Here is a 26101-nt window from a genome sequence, read left to right as displayed (position 1 = left end):
AATTTGACTTTAATGAAATTCTGTGGCTGAGATTAAATCACAGGCCACAGAATCTTAACCACAGGATTTCATTAAAGCCAAATCTAACAGTTAAGAAGATGTCCCTATTTTTTTTTTGAAAAATAGGGATCCCTTCCCTTAAAGGCTTTATATATATATATATATATATATATATATATATATATATATATATATATATAAAGGGAATTGTTATTGGCACTCCAAAATTCTCATTATACACTCTAAACTTTCTATATTTAGAAAGAAAAATACACTTCTGAGGAGTGTAGAATGAAATTTTTGGAGTGCCAATAACACTTCTCATTATAAATATGTGTTGTATAATTATATATTATATAATTTATAAATGATATATTATATATTATATTATATTTTTGGTACAATGCGGTAATACTGTGATAATGGTATCTATTACCAATACTGTACCATGAAATTTCGGTATGGTACAATACCGTACCATTACCAAAACTGTACCATGATTCTACCATACATTGTAAAAACAAACTCGAAATTAGATTGTGAGAGAGATAGACTCGAAATTGGATTCAGTAGGCTCCAAGCAAAGCTGGAGAGCAATACTGTTTGGTGCACCTTTGCTGAAGCAGGACACCACTATTTAGCAGACTCCAGCCGTAATCAGATCTAAGAATTTGGTAAACTTCCGCTTTCTACACCGCTGCCTCAGGAACGAGTTAGAAACATGGAAGGTCGAGAAAAAGTATTATCGAGTTGGAATTCTATTGGATCTATAAACTTCAGAATCGTACTCATTCATGGACGTAATCATGGTTTGCTTCAGGTAATGTCTTTCATGATTAGACGGTCCATAGGAGCGAGCCAAAGAAGCATGGAATCCTTGTTCAGGAGGTACTTCTGTGGGTAATGCTTCGGCATAAATCTTTGAATGAAGATCATGGCGGAGGCTTATTCAGCTCTTCGATGCCATTGTTGGCTACAATGATTTCTCAACTTCTTGATAGTCAAGTGGAGATTCAAGTCTTGTACCCACATAAAGTGGTTTTTGTTAGAAACGTCCAAATTCGTGAGATCAAACTTGTGACGGTTTGACAATCCACTGAATGAAGGGAACAAGATTGTGAATAATGCCATAGGAAATAAAATATCCATAAGCATCAAAGTTAGAACATTCGGGGTTCTAAGACATGGTATAAATGAAAAATTAGGGTTTTCATGGGTGTATTGTTTTATTAAACTTCATGTTCAAAGGCACTAAATTTGAAACTACAGATTCAATTTAGTTTATGAATGTTTAGTTCATAAAAGAAAGGTTCCTGCAATAACACATAATTATATGTTGATTTAAGTGCAATGGATTTGAGTTGCTTCGGGAACTTTAGTGTGAGTGCTTCGGGACTACAAAAGGATGTTAACGGTTCAAAGAAGAGAAATAAATGATTGAATCATTAATGTCCAAAAGTGATATTCAGGGCAATAATTTTGAATGTCTTGTCAAATTAATGGACTGCTAGTCACTTTCAATTAATTTAATAGATTTGGACCATATGGGGTTGAGCATGGAAGCAAAATAATGACATGCGGGTCTTATTAGCTTCAATTGGCGGCGAGCCAAGTGACAAGTGAATTATAACTTAATTAGCATTAACAAAAAACGTCCCAAAAATATTTAGGTATGGTTAAGAAGCAGGGGATGTCAAAATATGGCATCGGGTCGAAAAAAGAATGCAACCTAGTACGTGTTGGCTGGCTACAACATACAACCCTACAACAAATAAAAAAAAATGTAGGCCATTGGGCTTGTGGACACGGCTACAAGGTAACCCAAGTTGCAGGCTTGCTGTAGTTTTGGCCCGAATAGATGGGAAGAACCAGCAGCTCATAGGCTGCTGTAGGCGGACCACTAGAGTGGGCGAATAAAAGCCTAGCATTTTTTGGCTTTGGGCTGGAGCGCGAGAAGCCCAGCGACACGCTAGCTTCTGGAATGAGACGCGGGCGTGAAGCCTATCACTAAAGACTCAAGTAATCAGACCAGGTCCAATACGAGAATAACAAGCCGAAGCTTTGCAGATGGAACGCGAGGCGAGCCCATTCAACTGTTGGCTTGTCAAATGACAGAAGCCCAATGTTTGGGCTTTGGATTCCGTACATAACAAAGCCCAAAAGAAGGCTGCTATTTGTGGTTTAGTTTGGTGCACGACTTGGCTTGACTTCAGGCCAGCTAGGCACAGCTTGGCTCATAGGTTTGGCATAAATTCCCAGATTTTTTTTTTTTTTTTGAATTCTAGGGTTTGAAAAACCCTAATTGCTTCTAATTTCTTTTGATTCGTTGACTCACAAATTCTACATAGCAAAAATTGCGTAATGCATGAAACGTATATATATATATATATTGACAAATATATGAAACATATACAATATATATATATATATATATATATATGTATATCGGAAGGTAAATGTAAATGTAGGGGGTTCATGCATCATAGAGAATGTTTTCTTACTTCATGGCCGTTTCAAATATCTTCTTTATTTTAAGCATACTTGATCAGCATAAAACGACAAAAGCCTTTGAATCTGTAGAAGATTTTTCTCAAAAAGTTGGAATTGCATCTCCAATGCGTTGTATCACGTTCAACACAAAAAAAAAAAAAATTAAATTGAATCAATAGCATGTAAATCAATTCAATAAAATAATAAATTAATTATAAAAAAAATGATTAAAACGTAATATTTCCCTGATTGAAGAACAAACTCTTTTTAGTGTAGCGTCAAGAGCGTGTTGATAACGTGTTGTAGATATAATTTACTGAACAATTATGGAGGCCAGAAAGAAAGGGGGTGCGGCATGTAGAGAGATAAGAGAGAAATGCGTAATTGTGAGGTGTGTTCTATTCCACCCCATTATGCCTTTAATTATAGTTGTAAGGAATGTTAAATCCTTACCCTAATAGAATTACAACTCTAATAGGATAATAATATATAGTCTAAGAGATATAGTAGAATCCCATATGAATATCCTAGATATGTTAATATTTACACAATCACATTTCTAATCTAATAGGACTGCAATATGCCTAAGTTTTATTTTCTTGAAAAACCTCATTTTTAAATGAGAGTTTTAACGAAAACTCTCGGTACTGTTCAATTGTAACGAAATACCACATTTTTATCTTTCTCTAGTACTATTCACTACACCTTTATTTGTTTTTTTTATTTATTAAAATTAAATTTTTTTTTTAACTTTTCGTGAGTTTTACTTTTTTAAATTAGTGATTTTTCGTCTAATAATAGTTTTGGGGTTGCTACGACCAGCCTAATTTATATTTTTAAGATAGGGTGTAGTATTTTTGGGATATTCACCCCCATTTTACAAAAAGAGAAAGAAAAAGGAAGTCTACAACCGGTCAACCGATTAGAATTCTCAACCCTTGGATGATATCTGACGGCTACAATGAGTTCGGCATGAATGCGGACCTGCATTGAAGACTTCAAATTAGACTCCTCTAGAACAAAAGATAAAAGAGAAAAAAAATTATTTTGAAATTTGGGAACATCCAACGATTGGCATCTCACGTCCACATCAATACAGCCTTCCCGCCCCTTCGCATCCAAACAAATTTCTTTTTCATAAAAATAAAAATTAAAAAACCTTTCGTAACGAAACGAGGGAAAATAAAAAATAATCTGGATCTCTTTCACTAATACCATCGTATTAATACCATCGTATTAATACCATCGTATTAAGTGATCCGAATCTTTAAAATTTTATTCAATGATAAAAAGTTATTATAATTTTTATGTAATCAAAACAGATGAGTTGTTAGATGAAATTTCAAAAGTTTAGATGATCATGATGATCTCTTTCCAAACCGAAGCATTTAAGTGGACCCCGCAACCAAGTCCACGTCACACTCGTAGACTCTTAGTTTAGCGCCACGTACCTCCTCGGGCCCCTCCCTTCATTCCCCCATAAAAACTCGCCACACCTTCTCCTCTTATTTGAAAACTTTCAAAACCTCTCTCTTCCCCTGCAAAAACCCTAGCGGCCATTGAAGGAAGCCAAACCAATCAAAGCATCACGCTCTCTCTCTCTCTACAATCGGCCCCTACAATCCTTACCATGCTCCCGCACTCGTACGCCCTCAATTCCCATTCCAAATCCCAAGAACTCGCCTGCACCATCCTCGCTTCCTCCGCCCCGCACCAGATCTCCTCCACCTGCGCCTCCATCGAGTCTTTCCTGCACTCCCTCTCACCCGACCAATCCCGCCACTTCTTCTCCCTCACCTTCCCAACTCTCATCTGCAAGCTCTTCGGCTTCGACGATGCAGCGTCATCACCCCCGCCTCCGCCACAACCAGTTTCACAGCAACAACCCTCGCCCTCCGCCCCCTCCGCCCCCTCCACCTCACCCAACGGCTGGATTGACACCGTCCTCGCGTCCAACGACATAGATTTAGCCAACAGGCTGTTCGCCCTCCTCGCGCCCAATAGCCTCCTCTTCAACGCAATCTCCGCCGTTGATCGCCTCTCCCTCGTCAAATACGTGTTCCCTATTGAACGGTTGCCGGAATGGGTCCGATTCATGCTCACCTCGGAAAATGATATCCGGGTATTATCCGATTTATCCCCAATTTTAAAAAATAGGGTTAAAGAAGACTCAATTAAACCTAATTTCTATCAAGTTCAGCTCAATGTCTTTGAATATTACGCGTTTTGGTTCGCTTATTATCCCGTTTGTCGAGGAAATAGTGAGAATTGTGATGTTGTTTCGATAAAAAGAAACAGAAGGTTTAAATTTGAGAATTGGGTTTCATCAATTTCAGGGTTTTCGAGCACTAGGCGTGAGGCGGAGGTTAAAATTGAATGCAACTTGTATATTAGGCTTTTATATGCATATCTTCGTGCTTTTGTTGGTGCAACTGATTTGAATCAACACCTTCCATACCGAAGTTCGCTTTTACATTACTCTTCGGGATATGATACCTCGGTTATAGCTCAGGCAGAGTTTTTTGTGAATGCTTTGGTGAATTTTTGGTTGGTTGATAATGATTTTTCACCACTACCTGTTAATCTGTGTAAGTCATTTGGGGTCTCGTTCCCATTCCGATCAGTTTTGGGTGAGACCCCTCCAACCCCCGGGTTAGGAGAGGTGGTGAAGTTGTTTGTCAAATACTTGAATGTGGGTTTGGTCGTGCATAGAGATGGTATTGAGAATGTGGAACATTGTGGCAGTCCGAGGCAGAGGGGTTCATTTGATGCCTTGAAGTTGAGGGATGTGATGTCGGTTTCACCATGTACAGGATCTTGGAACTTGCTGATACAGAGGCCGCTGTACCGGTTTATATTGAGGACATTCTTATTTTGTCCAGTGGGGGTTTTGATTAAAAATATATCAGAGGTGTTTTCGGTTTGGATTACCTATATTGAACCTTGGGATATCATTTTGGACTTTTCAGAGCTTGATGCTGTTGTTGGCGGTTCAACTAAGAATGGGAGAAATGATAACCTGCAGCCTCAAAACCATGGTTATACACCTTCTTGGCAGGGTTATGTGCTGGCCAGCTACTTGTACTACAGTTCCTTGGTTATGCATTTCATTGGGTTTGCGCACAAGTTTCTTCATACTGATCCCGAAATAATTGTCCAGATGGTATTGAAGGTCAGATTGTTAACCATTTCTTTTTCTAAATTAGGTACCTTTGTGAGATTTAGTTTCTTCTCCTGGTGATGATGATTCCAGAGACTTATTGATGTGCTCATTTTTTTTAATTTAAACTGTCAGATTGCATTAGATATGACGGTTGTTATTAGTTGCAAGAAAAGCTCGATAACTATAAATTCATAACAGAATTATGTTTCCACCGCTGGGGTGGATGAATATGTGATGCTTTTCATTGGACTGTAACTTCCACGGGTACCAGAATTAACTTTTTGAGCTCTAAGTCTTCTGTTTGGCAGTGCCCATTTTAGTGATTGATTAGGTCAGTTGAATGGTGGTGATATTTTTTTTTTTCTACTCTTTATAGTTGAATGTAGATCAGTGATAATGATGCTGTTTTTTTATGGGGGTCCATCAATTTATGACTTGCAAATTATCATCTAAAAATACTCATATTAAACTATTGTTTGTTTTCATTGGAATTTCGTACTTTCCAACTTGGCTAGGTCTTTATTAAGGTTTTATTGAGCTTTGACCTTTCTAGATGCATTCCTGATACAAATAGATTTGTGATTCTTGAGAATTGAAGATCATACAATGTTCATTATTTCAAAGTTTGGGATATTAAAACTTCAGTAAGAGGGAAATTTTGGTTATATCAGCAACATGTTTACAGAAAACTAGTACTATATGTTAGAACTTAATTGAGAATAATGTGATGATAATTCATGCATATCCTTGGTCGACTTCCTATGCATTACTCATCTTTTATCTGTCAGAAATAAATATGAAGACTTTTTTTGCTTTGGTTTTGTTTCTGATTATTCTTCATTTCTGTATAGATCCTAACTATATTGACATCATCCAAAGAGCTGATGGACCTATTAAAGATGGTGGATACTGCTTTTCATTCCAAACAAGCAGAATCAGGAAAATCGATAATTAATAGCTTATATAGATTTGTTACTCCGATTCGCGAACAGCTGCAGGTAGGATTACGTCTCTCTCCTCTAATATTTTGCATTAGAATTTTGATTGCCTAACTGATTGAATCAGTGTTTGACTGGTTTTCTTTGTGTGATCTATTGGTATCTCAGGACTGGGAGGATGGCTTATCTGAGAGTGATGCAGATGGGTCTTTCTTGCATGAGAATTGGAACAAAGATTTACGATTGTTCAGTGATGGAGAAGATGGCGGGCAACAGTTGCTTCAGGTATTAATTATTATTATTATTGTTTTTTTTTTTTTCTCTATTTGTGTATGTTTACTAAACTTCTGTTTGCTTGACAAGATCTCATCCAATGTTTGCGATTTTGTGATTGCAGCTGTTCATATTACGTGCAGAATCTGAGTTGCTAGCTGTTTCCGGTGATAATGGTGCGCGCAACCTTCAGTGCATAGACTCTTTGAAAGCTCAGGTGAGCTGTCTATTTGGTGGGCATACTGTAAAGGTACTGTCATTTTCTCCTGAACCAAAACAGCCACCGCAACCCCGTGATGAAATATTCAAGCCGAGGAGAGTGAGCAACCGCACTTTGGATGGTGTCAAATACAGGGGTGACTGGATGAAGCGCCCCATCTCCGACAATGAGGTTGCTTGGCTCGCGAGATTGCTTGTTGAGTTTTCCAGTTGGATAAATGAGCGTCTTGGACTAAACCAGTCAGAGAGCAGCCAAGCAGACCCTACATATGTGGAAGTGTCGAGAGATGTTTTGGGCAATGTCTTTGGACCGATGGATACGATGAAGGCGGTGTTGGGGGCAGTAGGTTCTTGGCTTATGATGTTGGGAGTGGCAATGGTGAAGCTAATGAGGAAACATGGATTGAGGGTGAATCTGAGGATGTTGGCGTCAAAGAAGGTTGTAATGGTTTTGTTATTGTCTGCTGTATATAGTATATTGAAAAAAGCTTTCGGAATGTACCTTAGGGGATAGAACAAAGGATGGTGTATACAGAGCTTTACTTATCCGCACATTTTTTTTCACGTGTGAATGGTTGAGATTTAACTAAATCTCAATTAGTTAAATTTCACTCTTCACTCAGGTGAAGAAAAAACTGCGGGGGAGAATTCTTGTTGAAAACGAAAAAAAGGCATATAGAAAAGGGAAAAAAGAATTGAGGATTTTTGCTATGTTGTGTTGAAAAAAATGTTTTGGTCTTTTAGTGAAATTATGAACCCAGACTAAGGCCCAAATTAAGTTTATTATTAGACCGGAATGGTCGGGGGCAAGATATTTAACACCCGTATATCTAAGGAAGACTGTTGAAATGACTACTTCCTGCGAATTAACACCTTCGATTAACTAGTAGCACAATCATTCGATTAATTAGTAGAAACATGTAACGGTCATGCATTTAGAAACACCTTCAATTAATCTGTGATCTTTGGACTCCAAAATTGTTACTTTCTTTTTCCGTTTTGACCCCAAAGAGGCTTAAACTAATGATTGAATACAACAAGGGCCGGAGGCCTGCATGCGTATCAAGCACCATTCTAAAAATTTCCGTATAGTCGTTAGGCGGCTGGGCCTAAGTGTTTGAAAATCAAGAAATGGTGCTTATACCTTCCTAGGCGTCCGCCTAGCCCACCTAGGTGTCCGCCTGGGCACTTGCCTAGGTTGTGACTCTCATTTAGACAGAAAATTGATAACTTTTATTTTACATTTTATTTTTGTTCAGTAAATTGTAAGAGACTTGTTGAATATTTGGATGAACACTCATTAAATGCTTGTTCTCCATATTTTCAATATGTTATAATACTTAATTTGTATATCATTTTACCATGCAATTTATGTATCTCAATATAATTATGTATTTTTAAAGTATAAATAGGCACTCATTTATGCGATGTACAATAAATTTACTTAAATCCGCCTAGGTGTCGCCTAGCCACCTAGAGGCTTAGCCCATCACCTGACTAACACCTAGCGTCTTCTAAAACTTTGGTATCAAGACAACACTCTGCCTTTCCACAAGTTTATATAGTAGAAAAAGAGTATAGAGTTTAATATACTGTGGTTCACAAATTCTCATATCAATCAAGTTTTCTGACTGTTTTGTACACAAATTCACATGACAATCAAATATAATATTACAGACAGTATACAACTAGCAAAGAGAGCCTCAGGCACAATTGAAGGGATCCGGATCCTCTTCTAAGCAATTGAAGGGGACCATGTGCCCCACACCACCACCACCACCACCCCCCGCGTCTCTCTTCCCAAGGTCTTCAATAGCTCCTATGACATATACAGGCAGAATAATATTTAATTTCCACCATATATATAGTAGAGAAAAAGAAAAAGACTATTTTAATATTCTATATAGATTTTAAATTTCTAATAAAAAAATATAAATAGGGGTCACTATTTTCATAAAATACATGATTATTGTTGAATTAAATTTTATTGTTAGTAGAACATTGAAATTATGATATAGAGGAAAAGCTTACTAATGAAGTGAATTATAATTTTATTTTTATCGGCTTCTACGCGTTAGATTATTTTTGCACTCCATATATGCATGATATGTGATAATATATATTATTCTTGCACTCCGTATATACATGATATGTGACAATATATATATTTGCTGTATGACAAATGTTAAGGAGACTCTCAAAGTGAGAGTTTTTATCGAGCACTCTCTGTTACCTCATGTTTTAGGCTAATGTTTTATAATATTGACACAGAAATTAACGCTAAACTATAAGGTGATAAAGGGTTCATGAAAATTTTCAATTTTGGGAATTTTTGTTGTTGTATTGTATAACATATAATTTGGTGGCACTGAAAGACTGAAATGGATTGGTTTTTAAGGGGGAGGCAGATTGTCTGCCCTCCTGTTTGGATGCCCTTCCCATCCCCTCCTATTTTGGACGGTAAATGTTAAGCCACGTCAACATTATATATTAATTTTTTTTATAGAGATAATAAGACAAAAAGAAATAGAAATATAAAATGTTAAAATGATTTAACTGTAACCACACAAATAAAAAGAGATGGAAAAGATATCCAAACAGGAGGGCAGATAATCTGCCTCCTTTTAAGGGAAAGCATCTTTTCTTTAGATATTGAAGGATAACAAACAATATATATTCATGAGATCAGACCACTGTACAAGTGAAAAATAATGACAAACGTGTCTCGAAGGACAAAGAGATGAATATAAAAGGATTCATATTCAACTCCTCACTCACACAATCTTCTGACTCCTAACCGGTAGTTGTGAGTTTTTGGGACTTGGAACTTCTCTCTCTCTTGGAAGGGTAGCTAGATTGATGGAGTACTCATTGACCCTCCAATTTTCTTCTCAGAAAACCGTACCAACCAGCAGGATATAAACCCCCAGAAGTTGTTGATAGCCAACAATCAGTCTCTCCTGCTAATATCTGATACATCTAACACCAAATTTCCCTCTCTCTCTCTCTCTCTCTCTCCCTCCCCCCCTACGTACGTACATCATGGCTCGAAAGAACGATGGGTCAGCAAAAAGGGTTATGAACAAAGGAGCATGGACAGCGGAGGAAGATAGAAAACTTGCAGAATATATTGAAATTCATGGTGCAAAGAGGTGGAAGACAGTTGCTTCAATAGCAGGTTAGTTAATTAACTAATCCACGTTAATTTTGAGCCCAAACAATAGGGTTAATCTCTTGTTGTTACTTCTCCTGCAGGTTTGAATCGTTGCGGGAAGAGTTGCAGGTTGAGATGGTTGAACTATTTGAGACCCAATATTAAGAGAGGCAACATTTCTGATGATGAAGAGGACTTGATAATTAGACTTCATAAACTATTAGGAAACAGGTAATTGATTTAATTTAGTCACCATTGTCAACAGTTTCTTGTCTGAATGTCAATCTAGACCGCACATTTGAGTGAATAATTAGACAACGATCCCATGTATATTGACAATCTAATAGCATAACATGTCAGACGAGAAAGTTTTTGACCATAAGTTGGTATTGTATAGGTGGTCCTTGATTGCCGGGAGACTTCCAGGCCGAACAGACAATGAAATAAAGAATTACTGGAATTCTCATTTGAGCAAAAAAATGAGTCAGAAGGAGAAAAAACCGCAGACTTCAACAGCCCAAGACACGACGACGAAGACTGCTACTGCTACTGCTACTAAACCTTCCCATAAAGCATCAAACGATTGCGCCGATACGAACTTTGATGTGAATGAGTTCTTTGACTTCTCTGCCGAAGGTTCTTATGGGTTGGAGTGGGTGAACAGGTTTCTTGAGCTTGATGAAAACACTATGGGCTACCAAGAAAAGGTCAGCAGCATTGTGTAATTGAAGTATTACAAAAAAGAATTTGTTATTGACCGTCTATAAATCTAATTATGTAGTCTGAACTTTTTATATTTAGTAGAAAATACAAACCAAACGTTTATTGTATTTGAGTAATCTAGGTTTTGTGGCCAATGCAAACAAACCAGAAGTAGTATTCTAGAAGTTTTGTGTTGCTATTCATTCATGTTTGTGTCGGCAAGAATCGTTCTTATTTTAAATATCACTTGAAAAATGGAGCACAACAAATGGCCTATTTGGTGCTTACGGCAACAACTAGCCCCACAAGTTGAAGACAAGTTTGGCACTATTTTTTAAAAATAGTAAGGCAATGTTTGCGTGAGAAATTTTCTATTTGTAAAATATTGAGACCGAACTAGTTAAGAGTGGACGACAAAATTTAAATAGTGGGGATGAGAAATGATTTTTAGAAGCATTATACAAAGGTTGATAGTCATGTGAAATGTGTTTGCAATAATTAAACCCTTTACAAATGCATTTGCAATAATCATGAAGGGAACTTAATGGTACTCCGAAAATCTAATTGTGCTAAAAAAATCTAATTGTGCACTCTTCATAAGAGTATTTTTCTTTTTAAATATAAAAAAATTTGAAGTGTACAGTTAGATGTTTAGAGTGCCAATAAATTATCATTGTGTTTTGTACTTCATCCCTTATCAATTTAAGCTAAACTTCTTTTTTTTTTTTGTTGAAAGAAACGCGATATATTAATGAAAACCAACGTACTACATAAGATCCTAGTTGAGGAGGTCCTGAATGATATTTGGAGGGTCCTCTAACCATACAAATTCATTACCAATTGAAATGGCAAACTTAGCTAATCTATGGGCAGCCCCGTTACATGTTCTTGGCACATGCACAAATTAGATCAGGAAAATCAACTCCACCACAAACCTGACATCCTCTGCTAGCAAACCAAACACGGCCAAATCCTGAGAGTAGTTATTGATAGCAGCTATAGCGAGCGTGGAGTCACTCTCCACAATAACCCGTTTAATCTGCAGCCTCCCCGCCAACCGAACCCTTCCAAGGCCGCCTCAAATTCCACTTGAAAAGCCAACCCAATACCCTCTTTCCTCCAAGCTCCTGCTACTATAAACTGCCCCATCCCATCCCTCAACACCACACCCACTCCTCCCGAACACAACTCCAGCCGTGTGGCCCCATCAACATTAATTTTAGCCCACCCATCAGTGGGGGTCATCCATTTGAGGTGAGGAACCAGTTTGGAGACCTTCGGCAAAACATGGGCTGCTAAAAACGCCTGATACCAGCACACTACCTTCTGCACAACCTCCATGGGTTGTCCACATTGCCCATCCCAGACTAGGGGTTACGAGCCTGCCACAAACCCCAAAGAACCAAGCAAACCAAATCAAACTTAGTTTTTTGAGTCTCAACTACTGATAAAAGCCACTCCCACATTAACACCCCCGATTCCGGTAATATACCAGCCCCCAACGGAGACCCCACCCACACTTCCTGCACAAACACACACTCCCGGAACGCATGCCCATCCGTTTCAGGATGCCCCGAACACACCCCACACCCTAAATCAAGATGCACCCCCTTCCTAGCAAGATTAACTTTGGTTGGAATAATGTCATGACTAATTTTCCGCGTAAATTTTTTTACCTTAGGGGGAATCTTAGACCTCCATATGGACTTCCAAAGGGGTGAAAAAGCATTGCTCCCTTTCGACGTAGATGCACCCACCAAGGGGGATTGCACCACCTCCCTAGCCACTACTAATATTATATGCACCACGAGAGTTATAGTGCCATACAAATCGATCCGGCGGTAAGTGAAAACTAATCGGCATCATACAAATCAACCCCGCCTCCTCCTCTGAAAACAACTCCTGTAACACTTCCACTTTCCATGAGCAAGACTTCGTATCAATAAGCTCCTCGACACACATGTCCTCCTGTCTTCAACATCAATGGACTGGACTTTGAATGAGTGAGGCCGGGGTAGCCATCTATCCTTCCACACCTGAATAGACTCTTCATTTCCAACAACCCATCTAGACCCATGGACCAAAACCTCCCGTGCCTTTAAGGATACTAGACCAGTAATACGAACCGCTCTTCGGAACGGGGCCTCCCAAAATGAGACCATGGGAAAATACTGAGCCTTGAAAAATTGTGCCACCAAAGAACCAGTTTGCTGGGCAATACGTCAGCCCTGCTGGGCCAAAACCGCTAAATTAACTGCAAATAAATCTTGAAAGCCCATTCACCCCTCCTCCGATTTACAAAGCTTATCCTAAGACCACCAATGAATCTTCCGTGCATTCGGATCACTGCCCCACCAGAATCTAGCCAACAAGTTGAGAAGATCATCACAGAAGGTCCTGGGAAGCAAGAATCAATTCATAGCATACGCTGGTAGAGCCTGAGCAACCACTTTGATAGGAAGCTCCTGCCTCTGCACTACTAAAAAATTTTCCTTTACACCCACATAGCCTATTCAGGACTCGTTCCTTGATATAAGAAAAAGTTTGTTTCTTATTTTTCCCCACAAAGATAGGAAGCCCCAAGTAGCATTCATGCAGCTCCACCACTTGCCCACATTTGCACTAAACGCAACACTACTCTTGGAAAAATTTACCCACTGCCCGGATGCTTGAGAAACTTAGAAATCGCTCCCTCCGAACATAACCTAAAACCACTTTCAAAAATCAAAGTTCTTTTTCACAAAGTTTGACAAAATTAATTAAATTTACTTCTAAATTATAAACAAGGTTTTTAGTTTTAGGTCTACAAGTGTCCTTTTTAACAATGCATTTCTGGAGTTTAAGATCTACTTGAAGACGCATTTATGAATGTAAAATATTCTGCTTACCATTTGTATATGAAAATTCAAAACGACGTAATCTTAAATATTGCTACTGTGTCGACATCCTAAACTCCAGAAATGTCTTGTTAGGGATTTAGATTGTTTATGCATCAATTTAGTGTTGACTTGCTACATTTTCATTTAACAATAATATAAATCGTAAATACTAAACTCTAGATCTCAAGCACTTCTTAAACATAAAAACGAAGTGGTTTTGGATTTAACACACAAAATTAGCACAAAAAATGAAAGAAGTTGAGGTTGATCATAAAATGATTGACAATATGGAGAATAACCTAACTCCTTATAATGACACACAAAGTTTGGTAAGCTTCGATGTGGGACATTTCTTCACCTCTTCACACAAAGTTTACATGCGAAAAATTTGCAAGTTCAACACGTGACACAAATTGGATGTTAGCATTTTTTCAAATCCTTGCACGCCCCTCAGGTGCAGCATTTTTTCAAAATACAGCACAAGCCACATGACATGGAGCTCATATGACCATTGGACTTCACACATTGACCAATATACTTTGATACCATGAAAAAAGTTGAAATTCCACAAAAAAACCAATTATGGAGCATGCAACTGTTTATAAAGACATAAAATTTGACAAGCTTGTAACATTCTTCTCATCCTCGCATGTACTGTTAGAGGACAATTATATCAAAATATGGATCTTTTTTTTTTTGGGTGAATGATCCATGTATATTTCCTTCCATTGATCTCAACAGTGGTTCAATATCCAATACCTATTTAAGGAGAAAATTTTAGTGTCATGGAAAACACATCGATACACCACATTGCATAATACAACATGAAAGACACTTGGGGAAAAAAAAATTTATCTCCACTTATAGTACTAGTTCCCTTCAATCAAATCTAGTAGCAGGAGTTAAAGTGATTGATTGTACGTGGCGGTTGAGTTTGACCCTAAGCCCGCACACAAACCCTATCCACCATGACTAGGTAGTAGCAAACAACAAATTATTTGTCAAGTTATAAAACTTATTAGATGACATGTGATGTGTCGGCTCATGCGTTATGGACACATAAAAAAAATCTCCTATTTAAGCGATTAATTTTTTTTTTCAAAATTTTTAATTAATCTATAAGGAACACAATGAATACTCATTTAAGTATTTTATGATTGTCGGTTATCTCTTGAAATATCCAACCTTGGTAATTAAATAGATTTATGAATCTTGGTAGGCAGCTCAGTAGTCAACATAAATCTAAGTGCTGTTATGGATAAGAAATCAGTGCTAACCGTCAAGGTCGTAATCATCAGCTGGTTGTCACTTGATTATAAATTAAGATTGATTAAGTGCACAGAGTCAACTTGTAATACTTAAAGCACTAGGTTTTGTTTTTTCACTTAATTTCTGCTCGCTCTATATATATCTAAATTAAAGGGTACTAATGGACCCTTGATTTTCAACTGTAGGAGAGGAGACTCGTTTAACTTTTGCTCAAATGACAAGAAGAATTTAATTAATTTCTTTTCTTTACTGAATCCGATGTAAGTATTAATCCCCAACTCCACCTTCATTGGGGTGTGGATTTTTAGCCTAAAAGACCTAAGTGCTATTAACAGTAAACTACTTATGATGTAGTTATTTGTAAAACTTTTTCGAATATGGGATCTTGTATGATATATTTTCACTTTCACCAACGGAAGTACAATGACATTTCTTTGCCAATGTCACTTGAATAAGGAAATGTTATCATCTCTAGTCTCTACTTTATCCTTTATTGGAACTTGCTTCAATATATGACGTACCCTTAGAGAAATTGTTTAGCAACTGTCAATGATATAAATGTTATTATTGTCGGAGTGGGAACACTATGTCTAACACCGTCGCTTTTCTTATACCGCTGTTTATCGTGGTCCTATCATTCACTATCTGCACCACAAGTTATTGAACAATTGGATTGTGTTATATTAATTCATCCTTTATTTTGCTTGCTTGAGGATATTCAAACAAAGATCATTGGTTGTGGCACTAAGAGAGGGGCGGGGGTTATATTATATGGATGACGTGGTTCCTAAAAGTGATAATTTGGTTCATATGTCGCGTGATAGTAATTTACAAAATTTGTGGTTATTGCATTGTTGATTGGGACATGCATGCATCTTTTGGTTGTTTGAAGCACATGTTACCTAGTTTATTTCGCAACATTAAAGACTTGGAATTGAAGTGTGCAATATGCATTTTAGCTAAAATCCACTATGCTTCATTTCCAGTATGAATTAAAAGTTGTTTCTGTTTGCACTATTACACTTTGATTTGTGGGGACTTTCCCTATTAGTACTACTTTTGGAATTAGGTGGTTTGTTACTTTCGTGGATAATTGCACCTGTATGACTGTATGACTTGGTTGTGTGTATTGAAGAATAAAAGTGATGTTTGTTATATAGTTTGTAATTTTGTCAGATGGTTAAAACTCCATATTCTTTTGATACTAAAGTGTTGCTTTCTGCCAATGATGTGTAGTATATGAATTTTGAGTTATCCCAATTTCTACAAAATCATGGGATTTTTCCTGAAACTACATGTCCTCCAACCCATAACAAAATGAGGCGGCAGAAAGGAAGAATTGCCATATCTTGGACACGGGCCCGTGTGTTGTTTATTGGTGCATCTGTTCCCAAATGCTTATAGCCAGAAGCAGTAGTATATGCGGTTAATGTTATGAACCGAATGTTCTCGCGGGTCTTGAGTTTTAAAACAACACTTCAAGTACCTACCCAACATGTTCATGTAGTTTCTACAAATACTTTGTTGCCTCATATATTTGCTTGTGCAGTCTTATGTTCTCATCCACAAAGTCCACCCTAGTAAGCTTGATTTGTGTGTGTTTCGCTGTGTATTTTTGAGTTTTTCAACTTAGCAAAAAGGATTCAAGTGTTATCACCCATCCACTCGGTGTATGTATGTTATAATGAATGTGACCATGTCTGAGTCCGCATATTTTTATGCTCATTCTCTATCCAATTTAGGTCATCTAATGAAAGAATGATGATTTAGATGATGTATGTTGGTTACAATGTTCTCCAAGGGGAGATAAGAGAAACATAACTGTGATTGAAGAGGTGTTTGCAAATGCTTTTGAAGTTTATAGCTCCGTTTTGGACTTGATAAGGCCAACAACCAAGCATCGAGCCCAGTACTGTGCAGCAACCCAACACTGAGCGTAGTACATAACATCAAGTCTAGTACAGGAGAAATTTTTAGGAGTGCCGGGTACAGCAAAAAATTTTGGTGTACCCTCACTCATTAGAATTTGATTTTATTTATTTATTGAAAAATAAGTGAGGGTACAAAAAGTGAAGGTACACCATTATGAGTGAGGGTACACCAAAATTTTTTGGTGTACCCGGCACTCCTAAAAATTTCTCCTAGTACAGAGCTGCCAATTGTAGAACAGTAGATGATATCATTGTCCACAGTAGCCTATTGCCCTATCTCTGACTCTGTAGTGTCTGTTCCATCTCCTTTAAATATTCTGCAGGTAAGTATTTTAGATGATAATTCAACTAAGCCAAATACTATTGTGAGTATAAATTGTAACTGGCACAACATCCAGGTGTGCCACCTGACAAGTTCCCTCACGTAGAAAAGGTGAAGTATCCAAATGCTAATTATGTATTTTGTAAGCACATTGCACCTGAGCGTAAAGTACTGGTAAATTATATAGAGTCAATTAAAATTCCAACTCAAGTGGAAGAAGCCTTACAGGATCCTAAATGGAGACAAGTTATGGATGAAGAAATGTCTGGTTTGCATAAAAACAAAACCTGGAGATAGTGCAGTTACCAAAAGAGAAGAAACATGTTGGTTGTCATTGGGTGTTTAAGATCAAGTACAAGGCTGATGGAAACATGCATGAACCATTTCACAAATTATGTGTTTAGATAACCGAAAGTCTCAATAGTTAGCTCTTGGTCTTCCAGTTGAAAACAACATCGAGGAGTGTAGGTGCACTATTTCGTGGAGGGGGTTTGTAACTTTCCATGAATTTTCCATTTCTCGCTTGAATGAACTTTGCTGCTTTTTTTTATTTTTTTTTTTATTTTTTTTTTTTTGGAGGATCGACGGATGACACTTTGATTCGATATCATAGAAATCAAAAGAGTTTTTATTTTTCCAAATATAATAACAAGCAAGTATTTTAGTTTTTAAAGCTATTGTTAGATACAAATCAAGGTTAATGGTTAAGAGGTATACTCAAACGTATGGTGTAAATTACCAAAAACTTTTTCTCCGGTATTAAAGATGTATCAGGTACGTGTTTTGATTTCCTTAGTTGCAAATATGTATTGGCCTCTTAAGCAGTTTGATGTGAAGAATGTGTTTCTTCACCAGAACATGGAAGAGGAAGTGTATGTGGTTTTCCAACCAAGTTATGGTGCAAGTAGTAATATTGGGGTGTATAGATTGCGTAAGTCTTTCTATGGGCTTAAGCAATTGTCTCGTGTATGGTTTGACAGGTTTACTAAAGCAATGAAAAAATACGGGTATTGCCAGATTCATTCAAATCACACTTTGTTTATGAAGCGTAGGTATGGTAAAAATAACTGCTTTAATTACGTGAATGATATGATTATTACTGGAGATGATTCATAAGAGATTAGAAGTTACAGGCAAATCTTGAATCTAAATTGGGATGAAAGATTTGAGGACTTAAAGTATTTTCTTGTCTTAGCAAAAACATGTGTTGGATTTGCTAAAAGAAACATGTAAAGTAGACTTAGGTATTTATCCTTATTAATTTCTAATTGATAAGGGTAGATATCAAAGACTTGTGGAAAGATTAATTTATCTTGCTCACACTCATCTTGATATTGTATATGTTGTAAGTGTTGTGAGTTAATTTATTCACCTACCTAGTGAGGATCATATGGCTGTTGTAATTGTTATTTTAGTGTATTTGAAGTATGCACCTAGTAAAGGAATACTATGTAGGAGACATGGGTACCTTAAAGTTGACGGATTTACAAATGCAAATTGGGTTGGTAATGTTACTAATAGGCATTCTACATTTTGGTATTTACGTTTGTTTGAGGTAACTGGTTATGTGGTGTAATAAGAACAACAAGTGGTGTCAAGGTTTTCTACCATGGCTGAATATAAGAATTTGGCACAAGGAGTTTATGACCTTCTTTGGTTACGTAAACTCTTGGGATGTCTTGGTTTATAACCAAAGATAGTGTTGAAATTATATTGTGATAGTAAGTTCTACAAGGAAAATAGAAGGTAATCATGTACAACATGATAGAATAAGTAGTATGTAGAGGTTGATCGACACTTTGACAAGGAGAATTTCAAGAGGAAAATTGCGGATGTTCTTACTCATGCAGTATGTAGTAGGGTGTTTAATGACTCATTCGTCAAGTTGGGCATGTTAGATATGTTAGATATCTATGCACCAACTTGTGGGGTAATGTGATATAAGTCATAAATTGTAGGGTAATTCTCACTTACTACCTTGAAATATTGTGATTTTGAAACATTCATACATCAATTTATTTTTTATTTTTTATTCTAGTGTCATTACCTAAAGTGAGGATTGTAGGACACTTTTATACTTCTGTTAGGCTTTCAGTCAGAACCTCTGTTAACGTGTGACGTGGCACCATGTGGATAATGATTGGGCACCACGTGGTAATTTGTCCCTACTTGCCTTCAAATCACAAAACCGTACCAAAACCCCTACGCAGTTTATCAAGGCCCTCATGGCAGGCATGGATAGCTTATTCTCTCTCTAGAAGTTCAATCAACATCGACACTACCTCGCTGCTTGGCCAACGAGATGGTCCCAAGAGGCACCAGCGAGAGCACCATGGCCAAGAACACAACAATGTGGCTGTGGTGGTGGGGTCCAGGTCTAGGACGAGGAGGACGACATGTCGTTGATTTCGAAGATGGCGGCGATGAATTAGGCAGACAGAATGAGGGATATGGACTAGACTGTTAGGATGAGGTGCATTACGGCGAGAAGATGGCGGTGCTGCAAAGCCGAGCACTTTTTGTAGCAGTCCATGAGTTGTTAGCAGTTTTCTATGCCGTCGTGCTAATGCGTGCAAAGGCGTTCGAGCAACAATTTTCAACTACGCTCTGCTAGGGTTTGGAAGGAACTCGTTATGGGTTCCATAATTTGGGATTTTAGGTGGGGTTTTTTTTTTTTTTTTTTGTCAAATGGAGATTTTATTAAACAACCAACACTACTTACAAGCAAAACAAAGGCCTAAAAACACCTATAAACAAACAAAAAAAGGCCTACGACTAAAAACAAACAGAGAGAAAGCCCAACAAAACAGTAAGGCCTTGAAAACTACATAGCAGCCAAGAAACCAGGAAGCTTCCACCGCCATCTCCACCATCAGTTTTCCAGTCCATCTAAACGAACCCCTATCCATTGCCGCAGAGTAATGCCTCACCAAACGCCACCTCCAATCCCGATAAAATACATGAGCACAACCATAAACAGGGGATAGTCGAAAACAGAGTGATAGAAGCAAACTACAGGTATAAAGCTTGTGGAAACCAACGAGCGACACTGCTAGAACCGGCAAACAACAAGGAAAAGTAGTGGTGTTGGAAACACCCGAATTGGTGTAAGCACCATAACTTTACACACGATCTCAATAGGAAACATGGTTGATGATCGGACCAAGGGATAGCTGGGAAAAGGTTTACCCTCGGGGATAGAGGAATTGGACAGACCATAGTTAAAGATTGGGAGAAACAATAGTAGAGGCGATGTGAAAAGAAGCAAAGGGGAGAGAAGAGGACACGGCAACCGACCCCGGCCAAACCTAGAGTTCTGCTTTCATCAGATATTTAGTTTTTTTTTTTTTTTTTAATTTTTAGCTTTTTTAATTTTTAATGTCCATGTGGGGCCATATTAACACGTGATGCCCAGTCATTATCCACGTGGGTGTCACATTACGTGTTAATGTAGGTTATGATAGAAAGCCTAACATAAGTATGAAAATGTCCCTTAATCCTCACTTTAGGGGTGTGACACTGGGATGAAAAACATTTGATTCTTGAAAGTTTGAAAATCACGATACTACAAACTAGTAAATTTTCTACGAGTCCTATTTTTTGTAGGAATAAGATGTTTATATTTAATTATGATGTGATATCCCATCCCCAAAATTATTATTTTATTTTATTTTATTCTTGACGTATTTCGAAGATTTGATTGGAACTAGTTCTTTATTTCTCCAAATTTGAGAAAAACAAAATGAGGGGTACTTTAGTCATTTCAAATTTTCTCGACCTTTTCGGTCAACTCTTGAATTGGTTAGGTAGAGTTCGATTCCATGAGCGCGTAGGCGTAAACGCATCTTATTTCTGAGTCAGAATGGAGAAGTTAGAGTCGTTTGAAGTTAGTGGTATTTTGGTAATTTTACCAAAATGCTATAATTGGAGTGAAACCTCCAGAAAAAGGGGGAGGTTTCTGAAAAATGGAAGGAAAAAGCTGCTGTTAACCCGTTTTAGGGGAGAATTGGACCCATAAACCCACAAAACTTGACCCACTTGTATCTTCTTCATCCGAGCTTCGTTTTGGGTGATCTTAGTGTCCATGGAAAACTCTTGACGAACCCTACATCTCTGTATGTTAGATTTTCCAATTTCTTTTCCATCTTTGTAGTTCGAGGTCGCAAAGTCCACGAGTTTTTCGGCGGTTTTATCATTTTTCCGGTGATTCCGACAACCCTTTCCTTCGAGTGAGGTATGAAACTTCATCTACTCTTCATAATCTTTAAGTTGGTATGCTTAGTTTGTGCTTTTGTATTCATTTTAGAGTTGGGTGTTTAGAACCCTAGAAATCGGGTTTTCTCCGGTGAATTTGGACGGTTTCCAGTTAGAATTTATCGTTGGCCTAGTTGTGAAAAGTGTTTCCCTTGTTGAGCTCTAGCTACCACATAAATTTGAGCTCATCTAGTTAATGTTGAAAATTCGGGGTTTCTAAACCCTCCATCTTGCCTACCATCGCATGTGGTGGTGCGTGGGATCGTTCACGAGTGTTGTCTAGGTTTCAAATACCTTCTAGTGACCCTGTGAACCTATGTCTAGCTCGGTTTCCAAAGATTCAATTGTTTGGTGTGGTGATCAATTTGGACAACCACTTGTTTGTGTGATTGACGACAATCCGACCGTTGGATCATAAGAAAATTTTAGTATGTTATTCTAGATGCATAATGTGGACTTTGGGAAGTTATGGATCATAAATCCGATGAGCGGATCTTCAAGATCGAATTACGTAGAGTGGTGGACCCTATCGTTGACCGAGAGTTGAATGGTGGTCAACATGTCTCGATACATTCTAAATAATAAAATTAGTACTATGGGAGACTTAAGTGAAGTCTAGTGGGTCTACATTGGTTAGAGAGTGACTTGAACATATGCGATATGTTTATTACCTTGATTTCTTATATTGGTATCATCTGTGAATTTGACTTGGTTTTATAATGTGATTTTATTGAAATGTGATTATATATATATATATATATATATATATATATTTAGTCATAGACCTATGTTTATTAAACATGATTTGGCTTGTGTACTGATGATGATCGTGATATGTGATTTGACGTGCATATTTGAAAGGTGGTTGATTTGCACAGATGGTATGATATGTTGAAATGTGAGTGATTTTAATATATGTGAATATGAAATGGTTTTATAATTATGTTTCCTATAAATTGTTAATTTTTATATTTAACCATCGAGGTAGTTTATGAAGTGGGATTTGACGTGCATATTGGAAATATGGTTTGTTTTGTATGATTGGCTTGATTTGATGAAAGGTGAGGGCTAGTAGTGGACTAGGACCCTGCTTGGTTAATCCGCATTGGGGGACCATACTATATGCATGGATCGTGCTTGGTTAATCCGCGTTGGACAATCCTTATGGCCATGTATGCTTAGGAGTGATCATGCTTGGTTAATCTACATTGGGTGATCACTTCCTAACAGCTGTAGGAGTGACTCTGCTTGGTTAATCCGCATTGGGGGGTTAGGGCCTGCTGGGTTACTTTCTTGGGGGTGGCTCTGCTTGGTTAATCCATTTTGGGGGGCCACTTCCTGTTTGGTTACTTACGTAGGCTTCGGTCGAACTACATCCCTCTAGCCGTACTTTTCATTGTGTTGTATGAGATTATGGTTGTGAGATATTGTGATTTGTTTCAGACGAACCGTTGGATGTCTAGGTGACTCCTTTAGAGTTTTCAAAAGTTTGGTATTGATTTCTTATGAATGATTTATATTCAAGGTTTATAAATTGTGATTGATGGCTGGTTTTATTATTGTCTCACATGCTTATTTTATTATCACTCACCCGAGCCTCTCAGCTTATCTAAGTGCCTGATTTGCCAGTGTACCAATTCCATAATATTGGCATTGACTTTACATATGACAGGTATGGGTAGATTATGAGAAACTGCTTGATATTTTGGTTCTGTTGAGTGGTCCGGAACCCGATGTTGTTGGATTCCGTTGATGGGAATTACCACAATAGATATTGTGAATATAAATTAGAATTACCATGTTTATTACTCATAATCCAAGTGGGCAATTATATAGAGTTTCTTGGTTAATTCATGAAATGTTATGTTATCGCACTGTTTGAATAACGTAATTAAATGCTAAGATCGTGCATCTTAGATTCATGAATTGATTAATTGACGGGAATGTGGAATGACATTGGATATGAGTGTGGTTATTATGAATATTTTAGTTGATTAATATTTCTAGAGAATAATATGTACTTTGTTAATTCTTAAATATGTTACACGCTATGAAATGAGATTTTATGCGGGAAACGTGGTGATTTATGTGATGGATGAAGTGGAAATGTTAATCGTCATGTGGGATTGTTATGTTGGATATCATTGTTATTGTTATGATTAGACTTGTTGATAAATGTGGCTAGAGAATGGTATTGTACATCGTTGGTTCTTTGAAATGATATATGTTGTGAATTGCGGTATCATGTTGCGACATAATGACCTATATATTGATGGAGGGGAAATCATGATTTTTAGGTGGGTTTGTTATGTAACCCTGAGTCTAGTAATTTCATGCTTGTCAAGTTCTATTGATTGATTGAGAAATGTTATGCCTTTCGACTTAATCGGACTACGTTATATGTCAATTATTATGCATGACGAACTACGAATGGCTTGATCCCTGTTTAGGGTACATAGGTAGTCTAACGGGGAAGTTAGATGCAGCCATAAAGCATACGAAAAATTACTATGCGATTCGATTATTGAGTTGTGCTTTACCCATATCCCAGAGGTGAGGTATGATAGATACGGATTTTTGGTGACGTCACGTGTCAATTCTGGACGTATGTCGGGATTGGGGTGTGACATATAATCTCTTAGGAAATACACCAAAATGGGACAATTTCTTAATCTTGGGACAAAAATAAGACAAACCGACCATGTACAAACCATGCACACCATGCATAAAACTGAAATTACTAAAATACCCACATATAAAAGGGTTATGTCCTCCCATTTTTTGATTTCTCTCCCTCTACTCTCTCCCTCCCACTTCCTTTCTCTCTTTTCTCATTTTCTCCTTCACACACTCTCTCTCCCTTTCTCACTATGCACACACGGTGCACTGTCATCCCGACTAACACCATCCAAATCAAAGCCATCACCAATATTTTTCTCATCCTCACAAGTCCAAAACGCCTAGCCTTGTCATGAATCTCATCCCTGATCGTTGGGCAACTGCGAGTTTTCCGGCCATTTTCCAGCATCACAGTAAACAATGGAGGCTCGAGACCATCACCACTGGACTCACATCGATAGTGGGAATAAATCCTAGTCATTAAATGATGGTGTTTGTTGGATGAATTTTTCAAGATTTACTCACTATATATACACGACATCGACATGATATGCTCACAGATCTGAACCAACCCAAAAACTTAGAAGTTAAATTAGGGTTTATGTTTCACGTTGGGGCTTATAGGTTGTGGATTAAATTTCAAGTTTTGACGTGCTGCAAAGTTGGGATGGAACAACTTCTGGTTCAAGTGTTCATTTGCAGAAATTTGTGAAATTTTTTCCGTAATGTGCATCTGGTGTGCATATAGTGTGTGTGGCTACATCTTAATATGAGAAGCAAGAATGTTCACTAGTTATGATGCACGTATGTTGTGTTCCGGAATTTAGCGAGTATGAACCTCGATGAAAGAAAAAAAATTAAGAAAAAGGTTAAAGGACATTAAGGATCATGCGTGTCCATGAAATAACGACAACGAGTATCATATTTTCTACGTGCACGATTAAATGGTGATTGATATACATAACAAGACTTTTCAAACCGCCACTGTAACCTTATATACGTAACAATTATATTTTAATTGTATCCACTATACCAATAGGTTGCCGTTAAAGTTTCTTATTAATACAAAAAACAGCTTGTTGCTCGATCTCCAGTTCTGTGTATATCATGTGCATGTACTGTACATATGATGTGCATGTGGTGTGCATATAGTGTTTATGGTGGTGACATCACATGTGATGATGTCATTTTTTTTATTTAGAAGTGAGAGCTGTGAGATATGAGTTTTTGGGTTGGCTCAGATCTGTGAGCATATCATATGCATGTTGTGTACATACAGTGAAAATATCCTGAAAATTTCATCCAACAAAACACAAATTTTTGCCAAGTTTTAGTAAACACCATCACATCATTCCAACAAGGTAGGGAATCCCATCACAACTTCGTACAACTTATGGGTTTATTCTCCCTTCCCCAAATATGAAAAAAAATCACTTCTTTAATCCCCCTAATCTGCAAATATTGGAAGGAAGAGAGCAAAAAACAAATGGGTTTTGTGCACAGCAGTTAATGATTGGGCTTTGTTCCCACTGTCGATGCGAGTCAGTGGTGGTGGTCTCAAGCCTCGATTGTTTGACGTGTTGTCGGAAAACTCGTGGTTGCTTGAGTTTTGATCCCAACGATTGGGGATGAGATTTGTGACAAGGTTAGGTGGTTTGGACTCGTAAGAACGAGATGAAATTGGTGGTGGCTCCAATTTGGACAGTGTTAGTCAGGAGGACTGTGCACCGTGTGTGCACAATGAGAAGGGTAGAGAGAGTGTGTGAGGGAGAAAGTGAGAGAAGAGAGGTAGGGGGATAGAGAGTAGAGAGAGGGAAATCAGAAAATGGAAGAAAATAACCCATTATATACGAGGGCAATTAAGTCATTTCAAGGTGTAGAAAATCCT

General features: G+C 37.6%; 2 protein-coding genes across 2 annotated transcripts; both read left to right on the top strand.

Annotated features, from left to right (window-relative positions):
• Positions 1 to 4003: 4003 nt before the first annotated feature.
• Positions 4004 to 7674, top strand: LOC137723050 (uncharacterized). Its single transcript, XM_068462203.2, has 4 exons — positions 4004 to 5662; positions 6505 to 6651; positions 6760 to 6876; positions 6989 to 7674. The coding sequence occupies exons 1-4, from the start codon at positions 4121 to 4123 to the stop codon at positions 7595 to 7597; spliced, it is 2415 nt and encodes an 804-aa protein (XP_068318304.1). The 5' UTR covers positions 4004 to 4120; the 3' UTR covers positions 7598 to 7674.
• A 2355-nt stretch (positions 7675 to 10029) lies between these two features.
• Positions 10030 to 11124, top strand: LOC137723540 (transcription factor MYB114). The gene is made up of 3 exons (XM_068462739.2): positions 10030 to 10261; positions 10339 to 10468; positions 10635 to 11124. The coding sequence occupies exons 1-3, from the start codon at positions 10126 to 10128 to the stop codon at positions 10960 to 10962; spliced, it is 594 nt and encodes a 197-aa protein (XP_068318840.2). The 5' UTR covers positions 10030 to 10125; the 3' UTR covers positions 10963 to 11124.
• The last annotated feature ends 14977 nt before the right edge of the window (positions 11125 to 26101 follow it).

This window comes from Pyrus communis, chromosome 4 (genome assembly GCF_041283825.1).
Source record: "Pyrus communis isolate YQ-2024b chromosome 4, ASM4128382v1, whole genome shotgun sequence".
NCBI lineage: Eukaryota > Viridiplantae > Streptophyta > Magnoliopsida > Rosales > Rosaceae > Pyrus > Pyrus communis.
This window is presented reverse-complemented; position numbering and strand designations above follow the sequence as displayed.